The 24920-nt window shown below is 38.2% G+C and overlaps 1 protein-coding gene across 3 annotated transcripts in view; it reads left to right on the forward strand.

Annotated features, from left to right (window-relative positions):
* The window catches only part of TBC1D12 (TBC1 domain family member 12), a 136696-nt gene that overhangs the window by 104992 nt on the left and 6784 nt on the right, over positions 1-24920 (forward strand). Inside the window, exons 7-12 of one of the 3 annotated variants that reach the window (XM_054522672.2) lie at positions 3865-3945; positions 6686-6774; positions 8170-8241; positions 12078-12155; positions 17836-17964; positions 18229-18338. In XM_054522672.2, the coding sequence (XP_054378647.2) occupies positions 3865-3945; positions 6686-6774; positions 8170-8241; positions 12078-12155; positions 17836-17964; positions 18229-18338 (559 nt within the window). The remainder of the gene's footprint in view (positions 1-3864; positions 3946-6685; positions 6775-8169; positions 8242-12077; positions 12156-17835; positions 17965-18228; positions 18339-24920) is intronic. The other 2 variants (XM_009245643.4, XM_054522673.2) reach the window with 2 other exon arrangements.

Raw genomic sequence — 24920 nt, forward strand, 5'->3', positions numbered from 1 at the left:
TTGACTGTTTATTTCAGTTCTAAGAATTTACTCTGAGGAAATAGGATTGGATGCAAAAGCTTTTCTACAAAATGTTCATTGCAGCAATCAGCATTATATATAATTGGACAGAATTATAACAAAAATTTAAATGTTTACCCTTTGTCTGAAAAGCGATGCCAACTTTGGATATTATGATTACGTATGATTTTAAAATTTGATTTTCACAAGTCTCCTGTAATAAACATATTATTTAATTAATTTATTTTTATTTATTTATTTTTGAGATGGAGTCTTGCTCTGTCGCTGAGGCTGGAGTGCAATGGTGCTCTCTCAGCTCACTGCAACCCCCGCCTCCTGGGTTCAAGCAGTTGTCCCTGCCTCAGCCTCCCAAGTAGCTGAGATTACAGGTGCCTGCCACCACACTGACTAATTTTTGTATTTTTAGTAGAGATGGGGTTTCGCCATGTTGGCCAGGCTGGTCTCGAACTCTTGACCTCCAGTGATATGCCCACCTCGGCCTCCCAAAGTGCTGGGATTACAGGCATGAGCCACTGTGCCCAGCCAACATGTTATTTTCAAAGAACTTAAAAACTTTTAGAATAGAATTTAAAGGAAGAATTAAGTTTTTATTTAACTTAGAAAAAGTTAGATTTTATATGACTTAACTGTTCTCTCCAAATATAAACAGAGATTACTTTTGCTTTCTGAGTTTGGAACAGATTGAATGTTTAAAATTATAGTCAGAACTTTCAGTTAGATTTTCTAAATCCATAATAAGAATTTTTGAACATACTGTAATTGTTTAAAGTCTTAAGAATCAATTTTGCAAACAGGTAATGAGATATTGATGGTTATATGAAGTTTTGTTCGCAATTTTTATTGATAACTGGCTTTAGAATCTGAGTTATCTTGATAACTTAGACATTAAAATATTGGTTAAATTGGTGTTAACGTTTTGTGATACTATAATCAAAAGGTTCGTTTTTAGCTTGAAATTTATAGTTTTGTAACATAACTGAGTCATTTATTTCCAACATAATTTTCTATTTTCTTCACTAAACATTTGTGTATTCAAGAATGGAATGTGTGTTTATTCTCTTCTTTTTTATTAGTGCGGAAAAGATGCTAAAATTGGATTGAAGTACATTTATTTTTGTTAACCTTGTTTACTTTTGAATGGCTTTAATAATTTGACTTGTTTTAGTCATGAAATTTATAATCGTTAGAGAATAGTAGCTAAGAGTAAGGGCTCTAAAGTCAGTCAAATATGGTTCAAAGCTTGGTTCCACCATATATATTAGGTTTGTGACCTTGGGCATATTACTTAACATCTAGAAATCTTAGTTTTTCTTCACCTGTAAAATAGGGGTAAGAATATGAAAGGATTGTTCTAACAGTTATTTGTGATAATATAAAACGATAGTGAAAGTGCATTTTGCTGAGAGTATGGATAATATCATAATTGTCGCAAAATCAGAAAGCAAAATATACACTGAAATCAAAGTATTCTCTGTTCAAGTCCAAAGTATCATCTTTAAGCCTGCTTCAAACTCTCCCTTTGCAGATTCAAAGCAAAGTCAGTGTGACATGAGGACCCAAGCATCAAATTGAACTGAGATGCAGGTCTTCTTAACTGTAAATCTTACTGGAGAGATGTCCTTTGATGTTTCGAAATGCATTACCACATTTTTATTATTAGATCAATTTTATGACTTCTAAAACTGATGGGTTTGTCTGGTAAGCCCCCTTTTTTTGGACAGTTTTAAAATTTGGGTATAATATTGAAGCTGACTGTCTTAGAACCAGTTTGAATTTTTTAAAAAAACTTACAATTTTATACCTAATAACCTCCAAATAATTATATGTGTAAATTTTAACCTTATATTCGTCTCCTATGAAATTACTGATGGAGCCAGGCATAAGTAATAGGAATTTTGCCTGGTGTGGTGGCTTACGCCTGTAATGCTAGCACTTTGGGAGGCCGAGGCAGGTGGATCACATGAGGCCAGGAGTTCAAGACCAGCCTGGCCAACATGGTGAAACCCTGACTCTACTGAAAATACAAAAAATTAACTGGATATGGTGGTGCATGCCAGTAATCCCAGCTACTCAGGAGGCTGAGAATTGCTTGAACCCAGGAGGGGGAGGTTGCAATGAGCTGAAGTCACACCACTGCACTCCAGTCTGGGCAACAGAGAAAGACCCTGTCTCAAAAAATAATAATAAGAAGAATAGGAATTTTAAGTTGTTTTTTTAAATTTCTTCTTTCCAAACCATTAGTAGTAATGAAAAGTAGATAGAAGGGAGAAAAGATTAGAATAGTAAGAGTCTGTTTGAAATATATCTAGTCAGATATTTGATAATGATATGCTTCTTGGCAATATAAGAATACTCGTTATGGTATAGTCATTACTTTGGAAAATTATGCAGTTGTTTAAAAGAAACAAAAGCAGATCTATATCTACTAACATGGAACAACCTCTAATATAACAAAGTAAGATACAGATCAGTGCATGAAACATGTTGCCACTTTAATTTTTTAAAAAGGATTATATATTTATGTATATACTTGTGCATGCATATTTTCATTCTTGGAATAATTAGAGCTCTGATAACCACACTTGCATCTGAGGAAAGGAAGTTTATTTTTCTCTTTATTTTTTTTTAAATGGAGTCTTGCTTTGTTGCCCAGACTGGAGTGCAGTGGTGCGATCTCTGCTCACAGCAACCTCCGCCTCCCGGGCTCAAGCGATTCTCCTGCCTCAGCCTCCCAAGTATCTGGGATTACAGGCATGCACCACCATGCCCAGCTAAATTTTTTGTATTTTTAGTAGAGACAGGGTTTCACCATGTTGGCCAGACTGGTCTCAAACTCCTGACCTCAGGCGATCCACCTGCCTCGGCCTCCCAAAGTGCTGGGATTACAGGCATGAGCCACCTTGCCCGGCCTACTTTTTGAAATTTTTTAAAACCATGTTCTTGTATTACCTTTAAAAATGAATAAAATTTTAAAAAGAATTAATTGAAGCAAAAAACTTATTTTGGACAATATATGAACTTTGGTGTTTGGGCAAGACATGTTTTTTCTGTTCTTCTGTCCCTGAAATGTCGTATTTTTATGTAGTTTCAAATATCTGCAATAGTTAGTTACAAAATAAAGACAAATAAAATTTGGGAATTGAGAAAACTTTTAAAATCTTTCCTGTCCTGAAGTTTTTATGAGATCCTGCATATGGGAGTGCAGCGACTAGGCACTTAAATTAAAAAGACAGGGGTAGAGATTTTGTTTGTTGGTGACACACACCAAGTCTGTGTGAAATATAAGTAGCTTTAGATAGCAATATCATAATGGAGAAACCAGTTTCAGGAGTGATAGAAAGCAAGATCGAGCATCTATTGAAGTGCTATGAGGCGCCAGGAGCTTTATATATATTATCTTATTTAATCATCAGTAACCCTATGAGTAGGTGTTGTTTTTCTCTGGTTTACAGATAAAGAAAGCTGAGTTCCAGCATAGCTAAATAACTTTCTTGAAGTCCCTCAGATAGTAAATGGCAGAGCTAGAATTTGAATCTAGGTTTGATTGACTCCAAAAATCATTTTTTTCTGCTGTTCCGCAATGATACTTCTTAGCAGAAGCATCTCTTTCTGCCTCATATGTACATTCTGTATGGATGATTACTCTGCAGTAATTTTATTTACTTTCTTTCTGGGTATATAATGAATAGTTTTGGTAGAATCAAGTACTTAGATTTGCCACTTTTTTGATGCTTGCTACATCAGAGAGACCTGACCTGTAATAGGTAAAGAGTAAAAATTAAAATTTGCAAATATATTTCTTTCCTATTATTCATACATTTTTGTTCTCCCCCCACCCCCCAGAACTTTATGAAATCTTCCTCTCAAGAGCAAAAGAACGGTGGAAAAGTTTCAGTGAAACAAGTTCAGAGAATGATACAGAAGGTGTGATTTCTTTTTTTAAATAAGAATTTTAGGATGAAAATTCAGCTACTGAGCATGATTTTGTACCATGTATAAGAAGCTGTAGTAATTGCTTTACATATATCATCTTATTTAATCTTAATAACCCTTTCAGTAAACAAGGCTAGGAAAAAGACGATTTACAGAAGAGTTCATGTAAGTATCATCCTAAGACCTCTTAGCTATGTCAGCTATTTGTGGAGAACTAAAAGTACGTAAAAGGTAAAGAAGTTTTATACTGGCAGACAGCAGCTATTTCATCATTTTAAACTCATTTTTATGAAGCATTGAAATTATGAGAATTAAAATTATAAGTATTCACTTCTGAAATATTTTTTCAATAATAAATGGTGAGGCTGGGCGGATGGCTCACACCTGTAATCCTGGCACTTTGGGGGGCCAAGGCAGGTGGATCACCTGAGGTTAGGAGTTTGAAACCAGCCTGGACAACATGGCGAAACCCCATCTCTACTAAAAAAACAAAAATTAGCTGGGTGTGGTGGCAGGTGCCTGCAATCCCAGCTACTTGGGAGGCTGAGGCAGGGAGAATGTCTTGAACCTGGGAGGCAGAGGTTACAGTGAGCTGAGATCACGCCATTGCACTCCAGCCTGGGTAACAGACTTCATCTCCAAAGAAAAAGAATAAATGGTGAAAATTGCACTTCAGTAGAAATTAATTGAATGTAATGAAGAGTTCTAGTCAGAAGCAGTGTCTACATAAATTACTGTTTTCTTATTTCCTGGATATGTATAATTTGCATGTGTCATTTAACTTTTTGGTCATTGTCTTTTTAAATATTGCTTCTGCCCTTTCTTGGCTGTTTTCCTTCTGGACTCCAATTACATGTATAGTAGACCATTTAACAGTGTTTCACAAGCCTCTTACACTCTCTCTTTTTTTTTCTTTTTTTGGTGGTGGATAGATATAATTCTATATAATTGAAAAAAATTTTAATTCATCATATAGGGATGGGGGCTCTCTATGTTTCCCCGGCTGGTCTCAAACTCCTGGCCTCAAGCAATCCTCCTGCTTGGCCTTCCAAAGTGCTGGGATTGCAGGCATGAACCACTGTGCCTGGCCAATTCTTTTTTTCCTCTCTCTCTCTTTCTCTGCTTCAGTTTCATTGATTTTTATTGATCCATCATCAAATTCACTAATCCTTTCTTCTGGTTTATCTAGTCTGCTATTAAATCTAAATCTGTGTAATGGGCTTTTAATTTCAGATATGCTTTGTAATTGTAGAATGTTCACTTGGTTCTTTTTATACATTCTGTTTCTCTGTTGAAATTCTTCATCTTCCTATCCCGTGTTCCTTCCGCCATCTTTTCCTCTATTTTTTTTAAAAAATGTATTATTATTTTTTTCTCTAGCGCATATCAGCCAGATATTTTCTTTAACATATTTGTAACATAGTTTCATTGCCTGTTAATTCCAATACTGCATAATCTGCAGGTCTGCCTCTGTCGGCTGTTTTTCCCCTTATTTTCCCTTTAAAGTGGTTGTAAGTCACATTTTCTGCTTCTTTGTATATCTTAAATGTTTAAATTATATGCCAGACATAGTATATAAAAAGAATGTAGGAACCAAAGCTGTGGTTTCCCCTGCAGAGGAAGCTGCTCTTTCCTGTTAGGCAGTTCGATTAAGGGCTTATCACCTCAATTCAACCATTAATTGATCTAGATTGGGGCAAGGTTGTAGCTTTAGATAGACTTAGTTTATCTTGAGTTTCAAATTTCTTGATGGGAAAAAGTGTTGTTTTTTTTTGAGACGCTCACTCTGTCGCCCAGGCTGGAGTGCAGTGGCACGATCTTGGCTCACTGCAACCTCTGCCTCCCAGGTTCAAGCAATTCTCCTGCCTCAGTCCCCTGAGTAGCTGGGATTACAGGTGCGCTCCACCATGCCCGGCTAATTTTTAGTAGAGACAGGGTTTCACCGTGTTGGTCAGGCTGGTCTCGAACTCCTGACCTCAGGTGATCCACCCGCCTCGGCTTCCCAAAGTGCTGGGATTACAGGCATAAGCCACCACACCCGGCCCAAAGTGTTCTATTTTGATTACAGGTATCTCCCTCCAATGATATGCCCTCTCAAGACCTTGTGACTTTGGATGATTTTATTCTGCATTTCTAGCCCGGCCTTCTGCATTCAGAAAAGTCCCATAGATACACATTCAGGGCTCCTCCAGATTCCTGTCTATCACATCAGTTTTATTTGGCCATGTGTAGCTCTTCTGGTTTCTCTTCCTCTAACTAGAGTGACTTTGTCTTTGGCGAGCTCGATCCTAAGCCCATACCTAGACCTGGCAGATACCCCTAGGAATAAAAATGGACACTGGTGTCTACTCACCAAGGAAAGACTCTTACTTTTCTGGAGTTTAAATCCTATTGATCTCTCTGTATCCATAGCTCTCTGATGATTTTTTAAATGTGATATTTGTAATTTTTTTTCCTAGTTGTTACCATGGAAATGATGGACTGCCCCTATCTTCTGTAAAAACTGGAATTAGAAATCCTTTACCATATAACTTTCTGATAAATGTATAGCTGTTTTCTTTGTACAAGAGAATAACAAGTTCTAACAAAAGCTATGTGACATTTCTTATAATTTCTTGATTATTCAGCTTTTAACTTAAATAACACATGCTGTGTGATCATTCTGTATTTATAAAATTGAACTTGTTAGAGCCAAGTGATCATTTAAATTGTATCTGCTTGGTAAATGCAGGTGTATCTGTTGCTGATCGAGAGGCCAGTCTGGAATTAATTAAGCTGGACATATCCCGTACATTTCCATCTCTCTACATCTTTCAGAAGGTGAGGGTTTCTAACCAGCTTGTAATTACTTAAAAAAAAGAATCTATCAATATCCAAGGCAACAGATTCTTTAAATGAATAGCTATTACTTTAAAAAAGGCAAAACTATAGAAATTGCGGACCCTATATAAAAAGTCTAAAACTAGTTATAAAATTATAAAGGAATTTCTATTATTTTATTCCACTGACCGAAATACATTATAGTTAGCATAGCATTTAATACCTTTTATGTAGTAGGCACTTGATGAATTTTATTACAGTGAATTTATTTTGCTTTTTATTTTGTAAGATATATGAATTCTTAATATTTTGGCCTAGTAAATTGTTAAAGTATAAAGAACTTTGTCACAAAACTTAAAAATTTTCAGAATTATCATTAAAATAGGAAGAAATGGTTTTCTTTGTACATAGGCTATTATGAAGTTGCTTATACCTTATGAAAAGAGAAATGACTACATTATATATACTTTATCTTTGACTCATGTCTTTATTTTTATTTCTTTTTAAATTTGAGATCAGGTCTTGCTGTGTTGCCCAGGCTGGACTCAAACTCCTAGGCTCAAGCAATCCTCCTGCATCAGCCTCCTGCGTAGCTGGGATTATGGGATTACAGGCATGTGCCACCACACCCAGCTGATTCAAGTCTTTATACATGGAATTCTTCTATCTTTAGATTGATAAAAATAAAATGAGATAAAAATTTTTACCATTAAGATTAAAATTATTAACACAGTTTAGTTTAGCTTGATGGTTTTTCTCTGCTGATGCTGTATTACATAAAATGAAACAGTGTGTATTCATCATACCCTTATACCAAATCTAGAAGATTTTAAAACTGTTGACAAATTATATAGCTTGTATCCATCAAGTAAGTTTATTTGGCTTTTTTTTGTTGTTGTTATTTAGTACTAAATATTTCTTTTTTTTTTGAGAGATTCTCACTCTGTTGCCCAGGCTGGAGTGCAGTGGCACAATCCCGGCTCAGTGCAACCACTGCCTCCTGAGTTCAAGCGATTCTTGTGCCTCAGCCACCCGAGTAGCTGGAATTACAGGCATATGACACCATGCCCAGCTAATTTTTGTATTTGTAGTAGAGATGGGGTTTTGCCATGTTAGCCAAGCTGGTCTCAAACTCCTGGCCTCAAGTGACCTGCCCATCTCGACCTCCTAAAGTGCTGGGATTACAGGCATGAGCCACCGCACCCATCTACAGTATTAAATATTCCTTATTAATAATTTGGAAAACATCTTGGCAGAGTACATTTATAATATTTTTTTATTAAATATGCTAAAACTAGTCATTTAGGAAATGTTACAGTTTATTAACATGTTATATGAAAATTAACTTAGAGACAATTATTTGTACAGTTTCAAATTTCATTTTTCTCTCCTAAGGGTGGTCCATATCATGATGTCTTACATAGTATTTTAGGGGCATACACATGCTACAGACCTGATGTTGGTTATGTAAGTATTTGTTTCAATCTGTTTTTTGAATATAAGCATTTTATCTACACTCTTTATCAAAATATCCTATGTTGTATTAGCTCCCAAATGTCTGTATTTTTATGTCTGTTTTTCTTGGGCTTATCAATTTACCCAGCGAAGAATCTTTCCATCTCTTGCCAGGAGCTTATATGTACTTGAGGCTGCCAGCTTTCTGGGGGAGCTGCAGGAGATTTCACCATGCAATTTATAAACTTGTATCTCATGCCCTGATGTCAGTGTGATGCCTTGTCCCCTTCTTCCTAACCCTCTTTTCCATGACTGTGCCTCTAGAGAGTAAACCTCCTATGTTCTACCAGGTTAAGGGAAGGATAGGTACCTGTCCCTAAAGGATAGGGGAGGGGATTTGCTCCTTATACAGACTTTCACCCAATCCTATTTTTAGCTCTATTTCTCAATTTCACAGGTACTTGACAACTTCAGCTTCCGAGCCTTCAGGGTTTTACAGCTGAATTGGCTTGCTGATTATTGGCTTCCTCCTCCGTAGATATTTTAGTTTTAACATTCTACACTTATTTAATTTACAATTTCTAAAATACTATTAACTATCTACTGTGTAATTTTTCATTCTTGTAGTCCTTGTGGGTTAATATTTATTTTTTCTTTACTGTATTTTTAGTTGGATTTTGCAGAACAAAGAAAGATGTGATGTTCAATTGCCATTTTTAACTAGAAGTTATAGAACTTTCATCTTCTCACCTTTGCCTTAAAATAGAAGAATGTTAGACCTCTCTATAGGGTGGCTGTCTGGTACAAGTTACTTTGTTCTGTTTCATGTTCATTTCTATGTTTGTTTACTCAACAAATATTTATTGTGCTCTTATGACTATATGTCAGGCATTGTTCTAGGCACTTGAAATACCTCAATGAACAAAATGATTTCTGTCCTTATGATGCTTACAGTTCAGAAGAAAGAAACAGACAATAAACAACAAACAAATAAGTAAATCATGTTATATTAAAAGATAAGTGCTGTAGAAAAGTGTGAGATGATAAAGGGGGAAAGTGCTAGGTTTAGGGTGGGGCAGGTTGTAGTATTTGAAAAGATTGTAAGATAGTCCTTACAGAGAAAGTTAGATTTGAGCAAAGAGTCTTTAAACTCTCTTACTTAGGTATTCTATGAATGACTTGTAAGAACACCTTGTATCCCCTTCACATGTTTAAGTTGAAGTTTAAGGTTTTTCATAGTAAGTTTACTTGTAAATAATTTAATTTTTTAGCACTGGTTAAATGTTAACATCTTACAGTTTTTTTAAAAATGTCCCCAGGCAGGCTGGGCGTGGTGGCTCACACCTGTAATTCCAGCACTTTGGGAGGCCTAGGCGGGCAGATTACATATTCAGGAGTTCGAGACCAGCCTGACCAACATGGTGAAACCTCGTCTCTACTGAAAATACAAAAATTAGCCGGGCATGGTGGCACGCACCTGTTATCCCAGCTACTCAGGAGGCTGAGGCAGGAGAATCGCTTGAATCTGGGAGGCGGAGGTTGCAGTGAGCCAAGATCGTGCCACTGCACTCCAGCCTGGGCAACAAGAGCAAAACTCTGTCTCAAAAAAAAAAAAAAAAAAAAATGTCCCCAGGCTGGGCACAGTGTCTCATGCCTGTAAATCCCAGCACTTTGGGAGGTTGAAGCAGGAAGATCGCTTGAGCCCAGGACTCCCAGACAGCAGTGAGCTAGGACTGGACCACCGCATTCCAGCCTGCACAACACAGCAAGACCCTGTCTCAAAAAAAAAGAAAAGAAGTCTGTAGTGGAGTTTAAATACTGTAATGAATTTACATATATCATAGTCCATTTAAAGAAAAATATATTAACAAGCCCTTCATTAATATTTTACATTTTTGCTTTTTCTCTGAACTTATATTTCTTTTTTTATTTTTTATTTTTTGAGACAGGGTCTCACTCTGTCACCCAGGCTAGAGTACAATGGCGTGATCATGACTTACTATAGCCTCGACCTCCTGGTCCCCTGGTCCCTGGTGATTCTTCCACCTCAGCCTCCCAGGTAGCTGGGACTGCAGGCACAAGCCACCATGCTTGGCTAATTTTCTGTATTTTGTGTTAAGACAGGGCACTGTTTCCCAGGCTTATCTTGAACTCCTGGCTCAAGTGACCCGCCTGCATTGGCCTCCCATAGTGCTGGGATTACAAGTGTGACCTACTGTGCCTGGCTGATATTATGATTTTTTAATATAATGTTGTATAATTAAAACAAAGTAATTAACCTGCCCAGCATCTGAAATATCTGACATTTTTTGTAATGAGAGTATTTGAGATTTACTCTCTGAGTGATTGTGAAATGTACAGAACTCAATTATTAGTTGTATTTGCCATGTTGTGTAATAGATCTCAAAACAAAAACAAAAACAAAAACAAAAAAACAGGCCAGGCATGGTGGCTCATGCCTATAATCCCAGCATTTGGGAGGCCAAGGTGGGAAGATCGCTTGAGCCCAGGAGTTTTAAGACCAGCCTGAGCAACACAGTGAGACCTCATCTCTGCAAATAATAAAAAATTAGCCAGGTGTGGTGGTGTGCACCTGTAGTCCCAGCTACTCAAGAGGCTGAGGTGGAAAGATCGCTAGAGTTCAGGCTCTTGAGGTTGTAGTAAGCCGAAATTGTGCCTGGGCGATAGAGTGAGACCCTGTCTCAAAAAAATTAAAGTTACTCCTCCTTTCTAACTGGAGCTTTTTGTACTCTTTGATTATCATCTTCCCCACCCCCAAGCCTCTGGTAACCACCATTCTACTCTTTGCTTCTATGAGTTCAGTGGTTTTAGATTACACATTTAAGTGAGAACATGCAATATTTGCTTTTCTGTTTTTTGCCTTATTTCACTTAGCATAATGTTCTCCAGTTCCATCCATGTTGTCCCAAATGACATAATTTCTTCCTTTGTTAAGGCTGAACAGTATTCTTTTGTATACACACACACACTCTCTCATCCCATTCATCTGTTGATGGACACTTATGTTGATTCCTTAACTTGGCTATTTTGAGTAGTGCTGTAATGAACATGGGAGTGCAGGTATCTTTTTGATATACCGATTTCAAGTCTTCTGGGTAATAGCCAGAAGTGAGATTGCTGGACCATATAGTAATTCTATTTTTAGTTTTTTTGAATAACTTCCATACAGTTTTCTATAATAGCTGTACTAATTTACATTCCTATAAACAGTGTGCAAATTTTTTTTTCAACAACCTTACCAACACTTATGTTTTGTCTTTTCGGTAATAGCCATATACAGCAGTCCCCGCTTATCCTCAGGAGATATATTCCAAGACACCAAGTGGAATATATAGGTTTGTTTTTTTTTGTTTTTTGTTTTTGTTTTTGAGATGGGGTTTCGCTCTTGTTGCCCAGGCTGGAGTGCAATGGCACGATCTTGGCTCACTGCACCCTCCGCCTTCTGGGTTCAAGCAATTCTCCTGCCTCAGCCTCCCAAGTAGCTGGGATTACAGGCGCCCGCCACCATGCCCAGCTAATTTTTTGTATTTTTAGTAGAGACGGGGTTTCACTGTGTTGACCAGGCTAGTCTTGAACTCCTGACCTCAGGCGATCCACCCACCTCGGCCTCCCAAAGTGCTGGGATTACAGGCATGAGCCACCCTGCCCGGCCTATATAGGGTTTTGTACTTGTCCTGAAACTGCAGATAGTGCAGAATCCTACATATACTATGTTTTTTCTATACATACATACCTATGATAAAATTTATTAATTAGGCACAATAAGACATAAACAGCAATAACTAATAATAAAGTAGAACAATTATAACACTGTTCTAACAATTTAGGTGAAAGAAGCATTACTCGAACACAAGCTCTACAATACCACAACAGTTGATCTTATAACCGAGATGGCTACTAGGCAGGTGGGTAGCATATACAGCATGGTTACACTGGATAGAGGGATGATTCCCCTCCTTGGCAGGATGGAGCAGGACCACTCCAGATTTTATCACCCTATTTAGAACAGCATGCAGTTTAAAACTTATGACTTGTTTATTTCTGGAACTTGCCATTCAATATTTTCAGACCACTGTTGACCATAGGAAACTGAAACTTCAGAAAGCAAAACTGGGGAAAGTGGAGGACGACTGTATTTTATTTCATTTCTCTCACAGAATTTTATTCTAATGTAACACTTTTCTGCCCGAAAGTCTTTTAGTAATCTCATTATACTTCTGCTACAAATATATAAATTAATTACAAATTAAAAATTAGCTTTATTTCTGATATACATAATATTCTAAATATTAAACGTTTTTTCTAATTTGTGTTATTACAATTATTAGTATAACTGATCAAAATAAATATATTAGAGAAACTACATAAATGAAAAAAACAATACAAATTTTTTTTTGGTTGGGCATACGTAAATTTTCAATCAACTTTTTTTGTTTTTTTTTTAAATTATACTAAGTTCTAGGGTACATGTGCACAACGTGCAGGTTTGTTACATGTGTATACATGTGCCATGTTGGTGTGCTGCACCCATTAACTCGTCATTTACATTAGGTATATCTCCTAATGCTATCCCTCCCCCCTCCCCCGACCCCATGACAGACCCCGGTGTGTGATGTTCCCCTTCCTGTGTCCAAGTGTTCTCATTGTTCAGTTCCCACCTATGAGTGAGAACATGCAGTGTTTGGTTTTTTGTTCTTGCGAATAGTTTGCTGAGAATGATGGTTTAATTATCTCAGTAACTCAATTAGATTCTCCTTTAGCTTTATTGAATACAGAAGACTGTTAACTACTTGAGTTGCAAAAACATTTTGTTACCAATTATTAGAATTGTTCACTTTCTCATTTCTATAAAGTTTCCCAAAAGCCTTTATTGAGACTAGTCAAAATATCTATTACTGACATTTTAGGCTAAATTTTATTTTGTGTTTTGTGTTTTTTCTTTTGAGACAAGGTTTCACTATGTTGCCCAGGCGGATCTTGAACTCCTGGGCTCAAGTGATCCTCCCACTTCAGCCTCCCAAAGTGCTGGGTTTATGTGTGAGCCACTGCACCCAGCCTACACTAGACTTTAAAAAAAGAAAAAAAATCTATTAAAATTATATCTTCAGGCTGAGTGCGGTGGCGCATGCCTATAACCCTAGCACTTTGGGACACTGAGGCAAGCGGATCACTTGAGGCCAGCAGTTTGAGACCAGCCTTGCCAACATGGCAAAATCCTGTCTCTACTAAAAATACAAAAATTACCTGGGCGTGGAGGCGCATGCCTGTAATCCCAGCTACTCAGGAGGCTGAGGCACAAGAATTGCTTGAACCCGGGAGGCAGAGGTTGCAGTGAGCTGAGGTTGTGCCACTGCACTCCAGCGTGGGTGACAGAGCGAGACTGTGTCTCAAAACAAACAAACAAAAATCCTCACTTAAAGGCACTTGTTTAACCTGGTATACTGAGAAAAATTGGGGAAAATTAAAATACTGTTACTTTTATTACACTTATGATAATGATTTTTTTAGAATATGTTTAAAATTTTTTTTTTTTTACCCTGGCTGCAGACTTATTAGGTCACTGTATATTTGCTGCTGAAACGAGCTCTGTTAGGTCATTGAATTTATGTAAAATGACCACCATATGACTTAACTGGTGGTATCAAGGCTCACTGACAAACCAGTCAGTCAAATCACACTTACTTTATAAGTTAAAAATAATGTAGACTATATTGGAATACCTATTTCATGTCATGATTTGACAAAACACGTTTTTAACTATGTTAATGAATAACATATGTTGAATCTATAAATAACTCATGAAAGTTTTATCTGTAGATTTTATTCTAGCAAAAATTTGGTAATCTTGGTTCACGTTTCAGTTATACTTATTTAAAAGAACCACAGGCTGGGTGCGGTGGCTCATGCCTGTAATCCCAGCATTTTGGGAGGCTGAGGCAGGTGGATCACCTGAGGTCAGGAGTTCGAGACCAGCCTGGCCAACGTGGCGAAACCCCGTCTCTACTAAAAATACAAAAATTAGCCAGGTGTGGTGGCATAGGCCTGTAATTCCAGCTACTCGGGAGGCTGAGGCAAGAATTGCTTGAACCCAGGAGACGGAGGTTGTAGTGAGCCGAGATCCCACCACTGCACTCTAGCCTGCGTGATGGAGCGCTGTACCGCAATTGCTGTTCTCTTTGTTCTCCTGGGACTCTCCCTCAAGGACTATGCATTCTTTTTTTTTCTTTTTTTTTGAGATAGAGTCTCGCTCTGTCACCCAGGCTGGAGTGCAGTGGCACGATCTCAGCTCACTGCACCCTCCGCCCTCTGGGTTCAAGCAGTTCTCTTGCCTCAGCCTCCTGAGTAACTAGGATTACAGGCACATGCCACCATGCCTGGCTAATTTTTGTATTTTTAGTAGAGACCCAGTCAGGGTCATGTGTGGTATTTAGTTGTTCTTTTTAGTTTCCTTTAAAACAGAACAGTTCCTCAGCCTTTTGTATGTGTAGTAACAATGTCACTTTTCAAAAATTAAGGCTAGTTGTTTGCAGAATGACCCTCAACTTGAATTTGATTATTTTTTCATGATTAGATTCAGATTAGACAGTTTTGTCAGCAATACTACATAAACAATGTATTTTTTTCAGTGCATCACACCATGAGTCAATAAATAATGCAAAATATTTAGAAGAATTGGACTCTGAAGAAATTATAGAAATAACTGTTTTTCTTATTTTCTTTTCATATATGAACAAGAGTGATATATGATAAATCTGAATGAGCTATAAATAGCTTTAAAAATATGCATAAAATAAATATTCCGGGCTGGACACGGTGGCTCACGCCTGTAATCCCAGCACCTTGGGAGGTCAAGGCAGGCGGATCACCTGAAGTCAGGAGTTTGAGACCAGTCAGGCCAACATGGTGAAACCCCGTTGCTACTAAAAATACAAAAATTAGCCAGGCTTGGTGGCAGGCGCCTCTATTCCCAGCTGTTCGGGAGGTTGAGGCAGGAGAATCACTTTAACCTGGGAGGGGAAGGTTGTGGTGAGCCGACATCGTACCACTGCACTCCAGCCTGGACGATAAGAGCTAAACTCTGTCTCCAAAAAAATTAATTAAGTAAATAAATAAATATTCCAAGTGATAAGGTATTATGCCATTGCTTAATTGGCAGCATTTTTTCTTTTTTAGCGGTATGTAAAATAGTGTTACTTAAACACCATCTTAGGTACAATTAAATGTAATTTTAATTCCTTTTATTTACTTTGCTACCATTCTATTACAGATGGTTAGTACTTTGCCCCTTGTATTCATTCAGCAAATATTGTGGTACTAAGAATACAACTATGAACAAACAAACATGATGTGGTCTCTGTACTAGTTTCCTATGAATACTGTAACAAACTACCACAAACTTAGTGGCTTTAAACAACACAAATTAGGCCAGGTGCAGTGGCTCATGCCTGTAATCCCAGCACTTTGGGAGGCTGAGGTGGGAAGATTACTTGAGGTCAGGAGTTTGAGACCAGCCTGGGCAACATAGGAAAACTCTGTCTCTACAAAAAAAAAATTTAAACAAACACACATACAACAACCACACAAAGTTACTGTTTGACAATTCTGGAGGTCAGAAGTCTGAAATAGACTTCATTGGGTTTAAGTCAAAGTATTGGCAGGGTTGTGCTTCCTCAGGAAGCTCTAGGGGAGAATACATTTCCTTGCTTTTTCCACCTTCTAGAGGCTGCCTACATTCCTTAGCTCATGGGCCTATAGCTCCATCTTCAAAGCCAGCAGTGTAGCATCTTCAAATCTCTCTCTGACTAACCTGCCTTCTTCTTTTCACTTATAAGGAACCTCATGATGATTACTTCAGGCCCACCCAGATAATTCAGGATAAGCTCCCTATCTCAAGATCCTTGACTTAATCATATCTGTAGAGTCCCTTTTACCATGTCCAGCAATATTTTCATAGCTTCTGGTAATTAATAAGGACTTGGACATCTTTGGTGGGCAATTATTATGCCTACTACAGTCCCTGTCTTCATGGAACTTAAGTTCTAGAAAATCAAATAGGCAATTACTGTAGAATCTGCAAAAAGTACTCAGAAGAAGACAGAGAAATAAGATGAGAACAAAGAAATAATTGGATTGCAGAAGCTAAGGGAATGCTGTTAAGAGAGATAGCACCTGCTGGGTTTTTCAATAAGTATCATTGGTCATGCTGGCAAGAGAAATCTCAAAATAGTATGGTAATGGAGTGGGAATACATACTGAAGTGTGTTAAAGAGTGAAAAGGGAGCTGAGAGCCGGGTACAGTGGCTCACGCCTGTAATCCTGGCACTTTGGGAGGCCGAGGTGGGTGGATCACCTGAGGTCGGGAGTTCAAGACCAGCCTGACCAACATGGAGAAACCCCGTCTCTACTAAAAATACAAAATTAGCCGGGGTGGTGGCACATGCCTGTAATCCCAGTTACTCGGGAGGCTGAGGCAGGAGAATCACTTGAATCTGGGAGGCGGAGGTTGCAGTGAGCTGAGATCACACCATTGCACTCCAGGAGTCCGCCTGCCTCGGCCTCCCAAAGTGTTGGGATTACAGGCGTGAGCCACTGCGCCCGGCCCATTGCAGTTATTCTTAATGGTCTCACTGTGTAAGTCCATTATACAAATCTCTTCCAGAAGTAAGTGTTTGATAACTTTTTTTTTTTAATTAAAGAAATGTATGGGCTGGACAGGCATGGTGGTACACACCCATAGTCTCAGCTACTCAGGAGGCTGAGGCAGGAGGATAGCTGGAGCTGGGAGGCAGAGGTTGCAGTGAGATGATATCATGCCACTGTATTCCAGCCTAGGTGACTGAGTGAGACCCTGCTTCAAAAAAAAGAAACCAAAAAAAAAAAAAAAAGGAGAAGAAGTATATGATAGCTGCCAATAACTCACAAGCAAGAAGCAAACATCTATACAGCTTAGCCTTTTACTCAAGGTCTTTCACAACATAAACACATCCTACCTTCTCTAAATGTCTTTCCTTACTCCAGCTGAGCTGGTCCTATTGTTCCCATTTTTGTGTCTTAGTTCATGCTTCTTTTCCATTTTAGGTTTTTTCCTATTTCTGTCTCTTGCTTTTCCAGGACTCCAGGCTCAACCCCCACAACGTCTCCTTTCTTGGTATTTCAGCAGCACTTCTGATCTCTTTTATTCTGAGTTCTTCATTTTTTACTCAGATGTGTTATAACAATGAAAATAATCACCTGATTTTTATTAAATTTTGTGATTCTGTACTCTATTTTGAAAGAATTCAGACTGAGAGGAAATGAAAACTAGGTAATACACTGAGATAGCCTTTTGTAGCAGTAAAATCTGATACTTTTTTCTTTTTTCAAAAATTCTCCCTAATGTTGAAAACCCACACCATATGAACAAGAAATTAGGGAGATTTCATAATCATTAGGGGCTCTCTGTATTTACTTTTGCTGGGAAGGAAAAAAGAAATCTTGGTTAATTCTACTTTGTAATGTCACTGTAATTTTTCAGGAGTACAATAAAATAAACTATATAGATTTATTATGGAAGTCCATTTTGACTAATTTTTTCTCCCTTTGAAGGTCCAAGGGATGTCCTTCATTGCAGCAGTACTCATTCTCAATTTGGAAGAGGCAGATGCCTTTATCGCATTTGCCAATCTCCTGAATAAGCCATGCCAGTTGGCCTTTTTTCGTGTGGATCACAGCATGGTATGAATGGATCATGTTTCCCTTTGTTTGTTTCTGTAGTTTGAATGCCCTCTTAGAGTGAAAAACAATAATTAGAAGGCCAGGATAATCTAATCTAATATAAATGTATCATTATATTGTAGTTTATTAATGAATGTTTGCTGAGAAGACTCAGAAAAAGATGAGATTCTTAATGAGCAAGATTTCCTGTTAGTATTTAAGCGTTTAATTTCTTTTTTTCTAGACTATATACTTTCATAATTTTATTGATTTTTTAATCTTTAGATGTTGAAATATTTTGCAACATTTGAAGTATTCTTTGAAGAAAATCTCTCCAAATTATTTCTTCACTTCAAATCTTATAGTCTTACACCAGATATATACTTGATAGACTGGTAAGTCATAATATACATAATATATAATAATGAAAAGGACATAAAGTATAACTTTTTGTGTGTTTTGGGAACTGGAGTAAATCTCATGTGCAGGATTTTACATATAAAGAGCCTTCTTTTACAAATTTAGAAACTTCCAAATTTTTGTGGGGACGCATTTGATTAAGAGCATGGACTCGGCTGGGCATGGTGGCTCATGTCTGTAATCCCAGCACTTTGGGAGGCTGAGGTGGGCGGATCACCTAAGGTCAGGAGTTCAAGACCAGCCTGTCCCACATGGCGAAACCCCGTCTCTACTAAATATACAAAAACTTAGTCTTGGCCAGGCACGGTGGCTCATGCCTGTAATCTTAGCACTTTGGCAGGTGGATCACGAGGTCAGGAGTTCGAGACCAGCCTGACTAACATGGTGAAACCCTGTCTCTACTAAAAGTACAAAAATTAGCCGGGTATAGTGGCATGCACCTGTAATCTCAGCTACTCGGGAGGCTGAGGCAGGAGAATCGCTTGAACCCAGGAGGCAGGAGGTTGCAGTGAGCCAAGATTGCGCTACTGCACTCCAGCCTGGTGACAGATCGAGACTCCAGCTCAAAAAAAAAGAACTTAGCTGGGTGTAGTCACAGTAGGCTGCAGCAGGACAGTTGTTTGAACCTGAGAGGCAGATGTTGCAGTGAACCGAGATCACACCCCTGCACTGCAGCCTGGGCAACAGAGCGAAACTCTATCTCAAAAAAAAAAAAAAAAAAAGAGCATAGACTCTGGGTTGAAATCAGAATCTCTCAGTTTGTGTTTCAGTTTTTTGTCTATAAATTGGGAATAATATTATCTTTATCTTGAGTTGTAGCTAGGGTGTTTTACGTGGATTATCTCATTCAATGCCTAGCACATACTAAGCTCTCAGAGTTAGTTGCTATTTATTTTATTATTAACGCACAAGGGCTTATGATTGTTATAATAGTGTTTGTTTACTAAGGGCTTCATATTGTTTCTTTTTACTTCAAGCTTTATCCAGCTTTTTTTCCCCAAGATGACACCAATTTGAATTTTTTAATTTGATCTCCCTTCTTATATATTGTCTGAAATTTTTTTTAAAAATGTAATAAATGTAAATACTATATACTTTCTCCAAGTTACACATATGAATAGCTCAGATTTTTACTGTTCTACACACAATTTTATTTCCTAGACTTTCTCTAGCTTAAAAAAAAAAAAGGCCAAGTGCAGTGGCTGACACTTATAGTCCCAACACTTTGGGAGGCCAAGGCGGGAGGATTGCTGGAGGCCAGGAGTTTGAGACCAGCCTGGGCACCACAGCAATACCCCATCTCTACAAAAAATAAAAATAAAAAAATTAGCCAGACATAGTTGTGCATTCCTGTAGTCCCAGCTACTCAGGAGGCTGAGGTGGGAGGATTGCTTGAGCACAGGAGTTTAAGGTTACAGTGAGCTATGATTGCACCACTGTCCTCCAGCCTGGGTGACAGAACGAGATCCTATTAAAAAAAAAAATTATGTATGTTGCCAAATCATGTATACTGCAGACAGGATCATCATTTTATTACTTGTGTTTAAAGTTCAGTTTTTTAGACTTTTCGTTTGTCATGTTAAGACTAATGATATTAATGGTGTTCTTAATAGGCATACAGCTCTCCTACAAACTGTAATTCAGGCACCAACTTTCCTTCCATTTTGTACTTCCACCATCTTTAACAAGGCATTTCCAGGGTTTTCACAGAAGGGGAGAGAACAAGGAGACTCACAAGGGGAGATTTTGGGAAGCTAAGCCTGAAGGTATTACGCATCTCCTCCTCTCACATTCCACTGGCTAGGACTCAGTCATCTGGCCACAACTAACTGCAAGTGAAGATGCAAAATGTGGTTTAGCTGTTTGCCCAGAAAGAAAAAGAAGTGGTTTGGTAAACAGCCAGTTTCTACCACAGATACTTTTTTTCTGTTTAATCAGAACAACCACATAAGATATGTACTGTAAAGCCGGGCGTGATGGCTCACGCCTGTAATCCCAGCACTTTGGGAGGCCGAGGCGGGCGGATCACGAGGTCAGGAGATCGAGACCATCCTGGCCAACATGGTGAAACCCCATTTCTACTAAAAATACAAAAATTAGCCAGGCATGGTGGTGCATGCCTGTAGTCCCAGCTACTTGGGAGGCTGAGGTTGGAGAATCCCTTGAACCAGGGAGTTGGAGGTTGCAGTGAGTCGAGATTGCGCCACAGTACTCTAGACAGAGCGAAACTCCGTTAAAAAACAAACAAACAAACAAAAAAAACATATGTACTGTAATTTATACCACTTACTGATGGGGAACCTGAAATTTTGTTTTTTATTTTTTTCTTTCATCAAAAAAAATTTTTTTAAATTTTTTGAGACAGAGTCTAGTTCTGTTGCCCGGGTTGGAGTGCAGTGGCACAATCACAGCTCCTCCCACCTGGAACTCCTGGGCTCAAGCATTCCTCCCACCTCAGCCTCCTGAGTAGTTGGGATTACAGGTATGCGTCACCATGCCTGGATAATTGATACTGAAATTTTGATAGGCTTGAGTACCATACCTAATATTTTACAGTTAATAAATGGCAGAATAGAAACTAAAACTTCAGCAGTCCAATTCCAGAAACCATATTCTTTATAAAGTTAACTACAACATGACCAACACTGATTTTACTGAAGAAGAATATATAGGGTTTTTTTAGTTGTAAGAGAGGTGGGATTTTAGAACTGGAAGTAATCCAAATTCATCATTTTAGAGCTGAAGAAATTGAGATGCAGAAGTAGAATGTCACAGTGAAGGTCGAATCATTGCTGTTCAAGTATTATACAATATAAAGAAACATTTTTTAAAGAAAATATAATGGCTGGGCATGGTGGCTCATGCCTGTAATCCTAGCACTTTGGGAAGCTGAGGTGGGCAAATCACCTGAGCTCAGGAGTTCCAGACCAGCCTGGCCAACATGGTGAAACCCTGTCTCTACTAAAAATACAAAAATTAGCTGGATGTGGTGGCCTGTGCCTGTAGTCCCAGCCACTCGGGAGGCTGAGAAACGAGAATTGCTTGAACCTAGGAGGTCCAGGTTGCAGTGAGTCAGGAGGCTGAGGCACGAGAATTGCTTGAACCCAGGAGGCCAGGTTGCAGTGAGCTGGGATCACGCCACTGCACTCCAGCCTGGGCTACAGAGCAAGACTCTGTCTCAAAAAAAAAAAAAAAAAAAAAAAAAAGCTAAACAAAAAAACTGTAATTGCAACAATGTAACAATGTATATTACATTTTCTAAAAGTTAATTTCTTAAGCTATGTGGTTTAATGGAATTAAGATTTCTTCTTCTTTTCACTCTTTTGAATTTAAAAAATTTTTTTTTAGTTGACACATAATAATTGCACATATCCATGGGGTACATAGTGATGTTTCTGTACATATAATGTATAGTGATGAGATCAGGGTAATTAGCGTATCCATCATCTCAAACATTTATCATTTCTTTGTGTTAGGAACATTCAGTATAGTTGTCCTATTTGGAACCATATGTTATTGTTAACTATAGTTACCCTACAGTGCTATAGAACACTAGAACTTATTCCTCCTACGTGGCTGTAATTTTGTATATTTTAACAAATTTCAGCCTATCTCTTCCTTCTCTCCACCCTTCCCAGCCTCTAGTATCTTCTGTTCTACTTTTTACTTTTATGAGATCAGCTGGCCAGTGCGATGGCTCATGCTCATAATCCTAGCACTTTGGGAGGCTGCAGCAGGCTGACTGCTTGAGCTCAGGAGTTTGAGACCAGCCTAGGCAAGATGGCGAAACCCCATCTCTACAAAAAATACAAAAATTAGCTGTATGGTGCATGGTGGCATCGCCTGTAGTCCCAGCTACTTGGGAGGCTGAGGTGGGAGGATGGCTTGAGCCTAGGAGGCTCAAGTGAGCTGATATTGTACCACTATATTCCAGCCTGAGCAACAGAGCCAGACCCTGTCTCTGAGGAAAAAAAAAAAAGAAAGAAAGAAAAAGAGTGACTAGCATTTTTTAGCTTCTACATATGAATGAGAACATGCGGTATTTCACTTAACATAATGTCCTCTGGTTCTATCCATGTTGCCACAAATGACAGGATTTCATTCTTTTTTGTGGCTTAGTAGCATTCCATTGTGTGTATGTACCACATTTTCTTTATCCATTCATCTGTTGTTGGATACTCAGGTTGATTCCATATCTTGGCTATTGTGAATAGTGCTGCAATAAACATGGGAGTTCAGACCTATCTTAAACATACTGATTTCAATTCGTTTGGGTATATACCCAGTAGTGTCATTGCTGGATCATATGGTCGTTCTATTTGTAGTTTTCTGAGGAATTGCCATACTGTTCTCCATAGTGGCTGTACTTTACATTCACAACAACAGTGTATAAGAGTTCCCTTTTCTTTGCATCCTTGGCAGCATTTGTTATTTTTTGTCTTTTTGATAATAGCTATCCTAACTGGGGTAAGAGGGTACCTCATTATGCTTTTGATTTGCATTTCCCTGATGCTTAATTATGTTGAGCATTTAAAAATATATCTGTTGGTCATTTGTATGTCTTCTTTTGAGCAATGTCTGTTCAGATCATTTGCCCATTTTTTAGCTGGATTGAGTGTGTGTGGGTGTGTGTGTGTGTGTGTGTGACGGAGTCATTCTCTGCTATGTGTGTGTGTGTGTGTGTGACACGGAGTCATTCTATGCTATCTGTCGCCCAGGCTGGAGTGCAGTGGTGCGGCTCACTGAAACCTCCACCTTCAGGGTTCAAGTGATTCTCGTGCCTCAGCCACCCAAGTAGCTGGGACTACAGGTGTGCACCAGACGTGGCTAATTTTTGTATTTTTAGTAGAGATGGGGTTTCACCATGTTGGCCAAGCTGGTCTGGAACTCCTGACCTCAAGTGATCCACCGTCTCAGCTTCCCAAAATGCTGGGATTACAAGCATGAGCCATGGTGCCTGGCCTTTTTTTTTTTTTTTTTTTTTTTTTTTTTTTTGCTGTTGAGATGTTTAAGTTCCTCATATATTTTGCCTATTAATTTCCTGTCAGATGAATAGTTTGCAGATTTTTTTCCCATTCTGTGGAGTTTTTTTTAATGCTATTGATTGCTTTATTTGGTGTGCAGAAGCTTTTTAGTTTGATATAATCTAAAAATGGGAATTTGTTTATTTTTGGTTTTGGTGCCTATACTTCTGAGATCTTACTAATAACATTTTTTCCAAGACTAATGTCCTGAAGCATTTCCCCTATGTTTTCTTCTGATAGTTTTATGGTTTTGTGTCTTACATTTAGGTCTTTGATCCATCTTCACTTGACTTTTGTATAGGGTGAGAAGTGGGGGTCTAGTTTTGTTTTGTTTTATTTTCATATGGATATCCAGTTTTTCCCCCAGCACCATTTATTGAAGAGACTGTCCTTTCCCGAATTAGTGTTCTTGGCACCTTTGTCAAAAATCAGTTGGCTATAGATAATGTGGATTAATTTCTGGGTTCTTTATTCTGGGGCATTTTTCTATGTGTCTGTTTTTATGCCAGTACTGTTCTGTTTGGGTTACTATGACTTTGTAGTGTATTTTGAGGTCTGGTAGTCTAATGCCTCCAGCTTTTTTTTTTCTTCTTTTCTCAAGATTACTTTTGTTGTTTGAGGTCTTTTGAGGTTTTATATAAATTTTAGAATGGTTTTTTTATTTTTGTGAAGAGTGTCATTGGTATTTTGATAGGGATTTTATGGAATCTATAGATTATATTTGGTAGTATTGTCATTTCAACAATATTAATCCTTCCAATCTATGAACATGGGATGTCTTTCCATTTGTTTGTATCCTCTTCAATTTCTTTCATCAGTGTTTTCCTTGTAGAGGTCTTTCACCTCCTTGGTTAAATTTACTCCTAAGTTTACTCCTTATTGTTTTTGTACCTATTATAAATGTGTCCAGTTTTCTGATAGAAGAATGATGCCTTATTTAGGCACTAATGTCCTTTATCATCTTTTCTGTTGAAAATCTTTTGTTTTAACTTGGAGAGTTTGCCTTTCAAGCAATACCCAGTAGATTATAGAATGGTGGGTGAATTTTGCTAAAGAGATGGAGCAGTTGATCTTAAGACAGGTTGTTGTTAAGAATACACATAGGTGCAGAGGCTCACACCTGTAATCCTATTACAGGTGGCTCATACCTGTAATCCCAGCACTTTGGGAGGCCGAGGCAGGTGGATCGTCTGAGGTCAGGAGTTCAAGACCAGCCTGGACAATATGGTGAAACCCTGTCTCTACTAAAAATACAAAAATTAGCCAGGTGTGGTGGCAGGCACCTTTAATCCCAGCTACTCGGGAGGCTGAGGCATGAGAATCTCTTGAACCTGGGAGGCAGAGGTTGCAGTGAGCCGAGATCCTGCCACTTCACTCTAGCCTGGGAAATAGAGCAAGACTGTGTCTCCAAAAAAAAAAAAAGAATTCACATGATAATTTGAGGAGGGGGGAGGAGTACAGATGACATATTTAAACTTTAATTCTTAACAATTCATAACCAGTGGGTTTCATGTAAATGGTATTAAGCTTTAA

Source organism: Pongo abelii, chromosome 8 (assembly GCF_028885655.2).
Source record: "Pongo abelii isolate AG06213 chromosome 8, NHGRI_mPonAbe1-v2.0_pri, whole genome shotgun sequence".
Taxonomy (NCBI): domain Eukaryota; kingdom Metazoa; phylum Chordata; class Mammalia; order Primates; family Hominidae; genus Pongo; species Pongo abelii.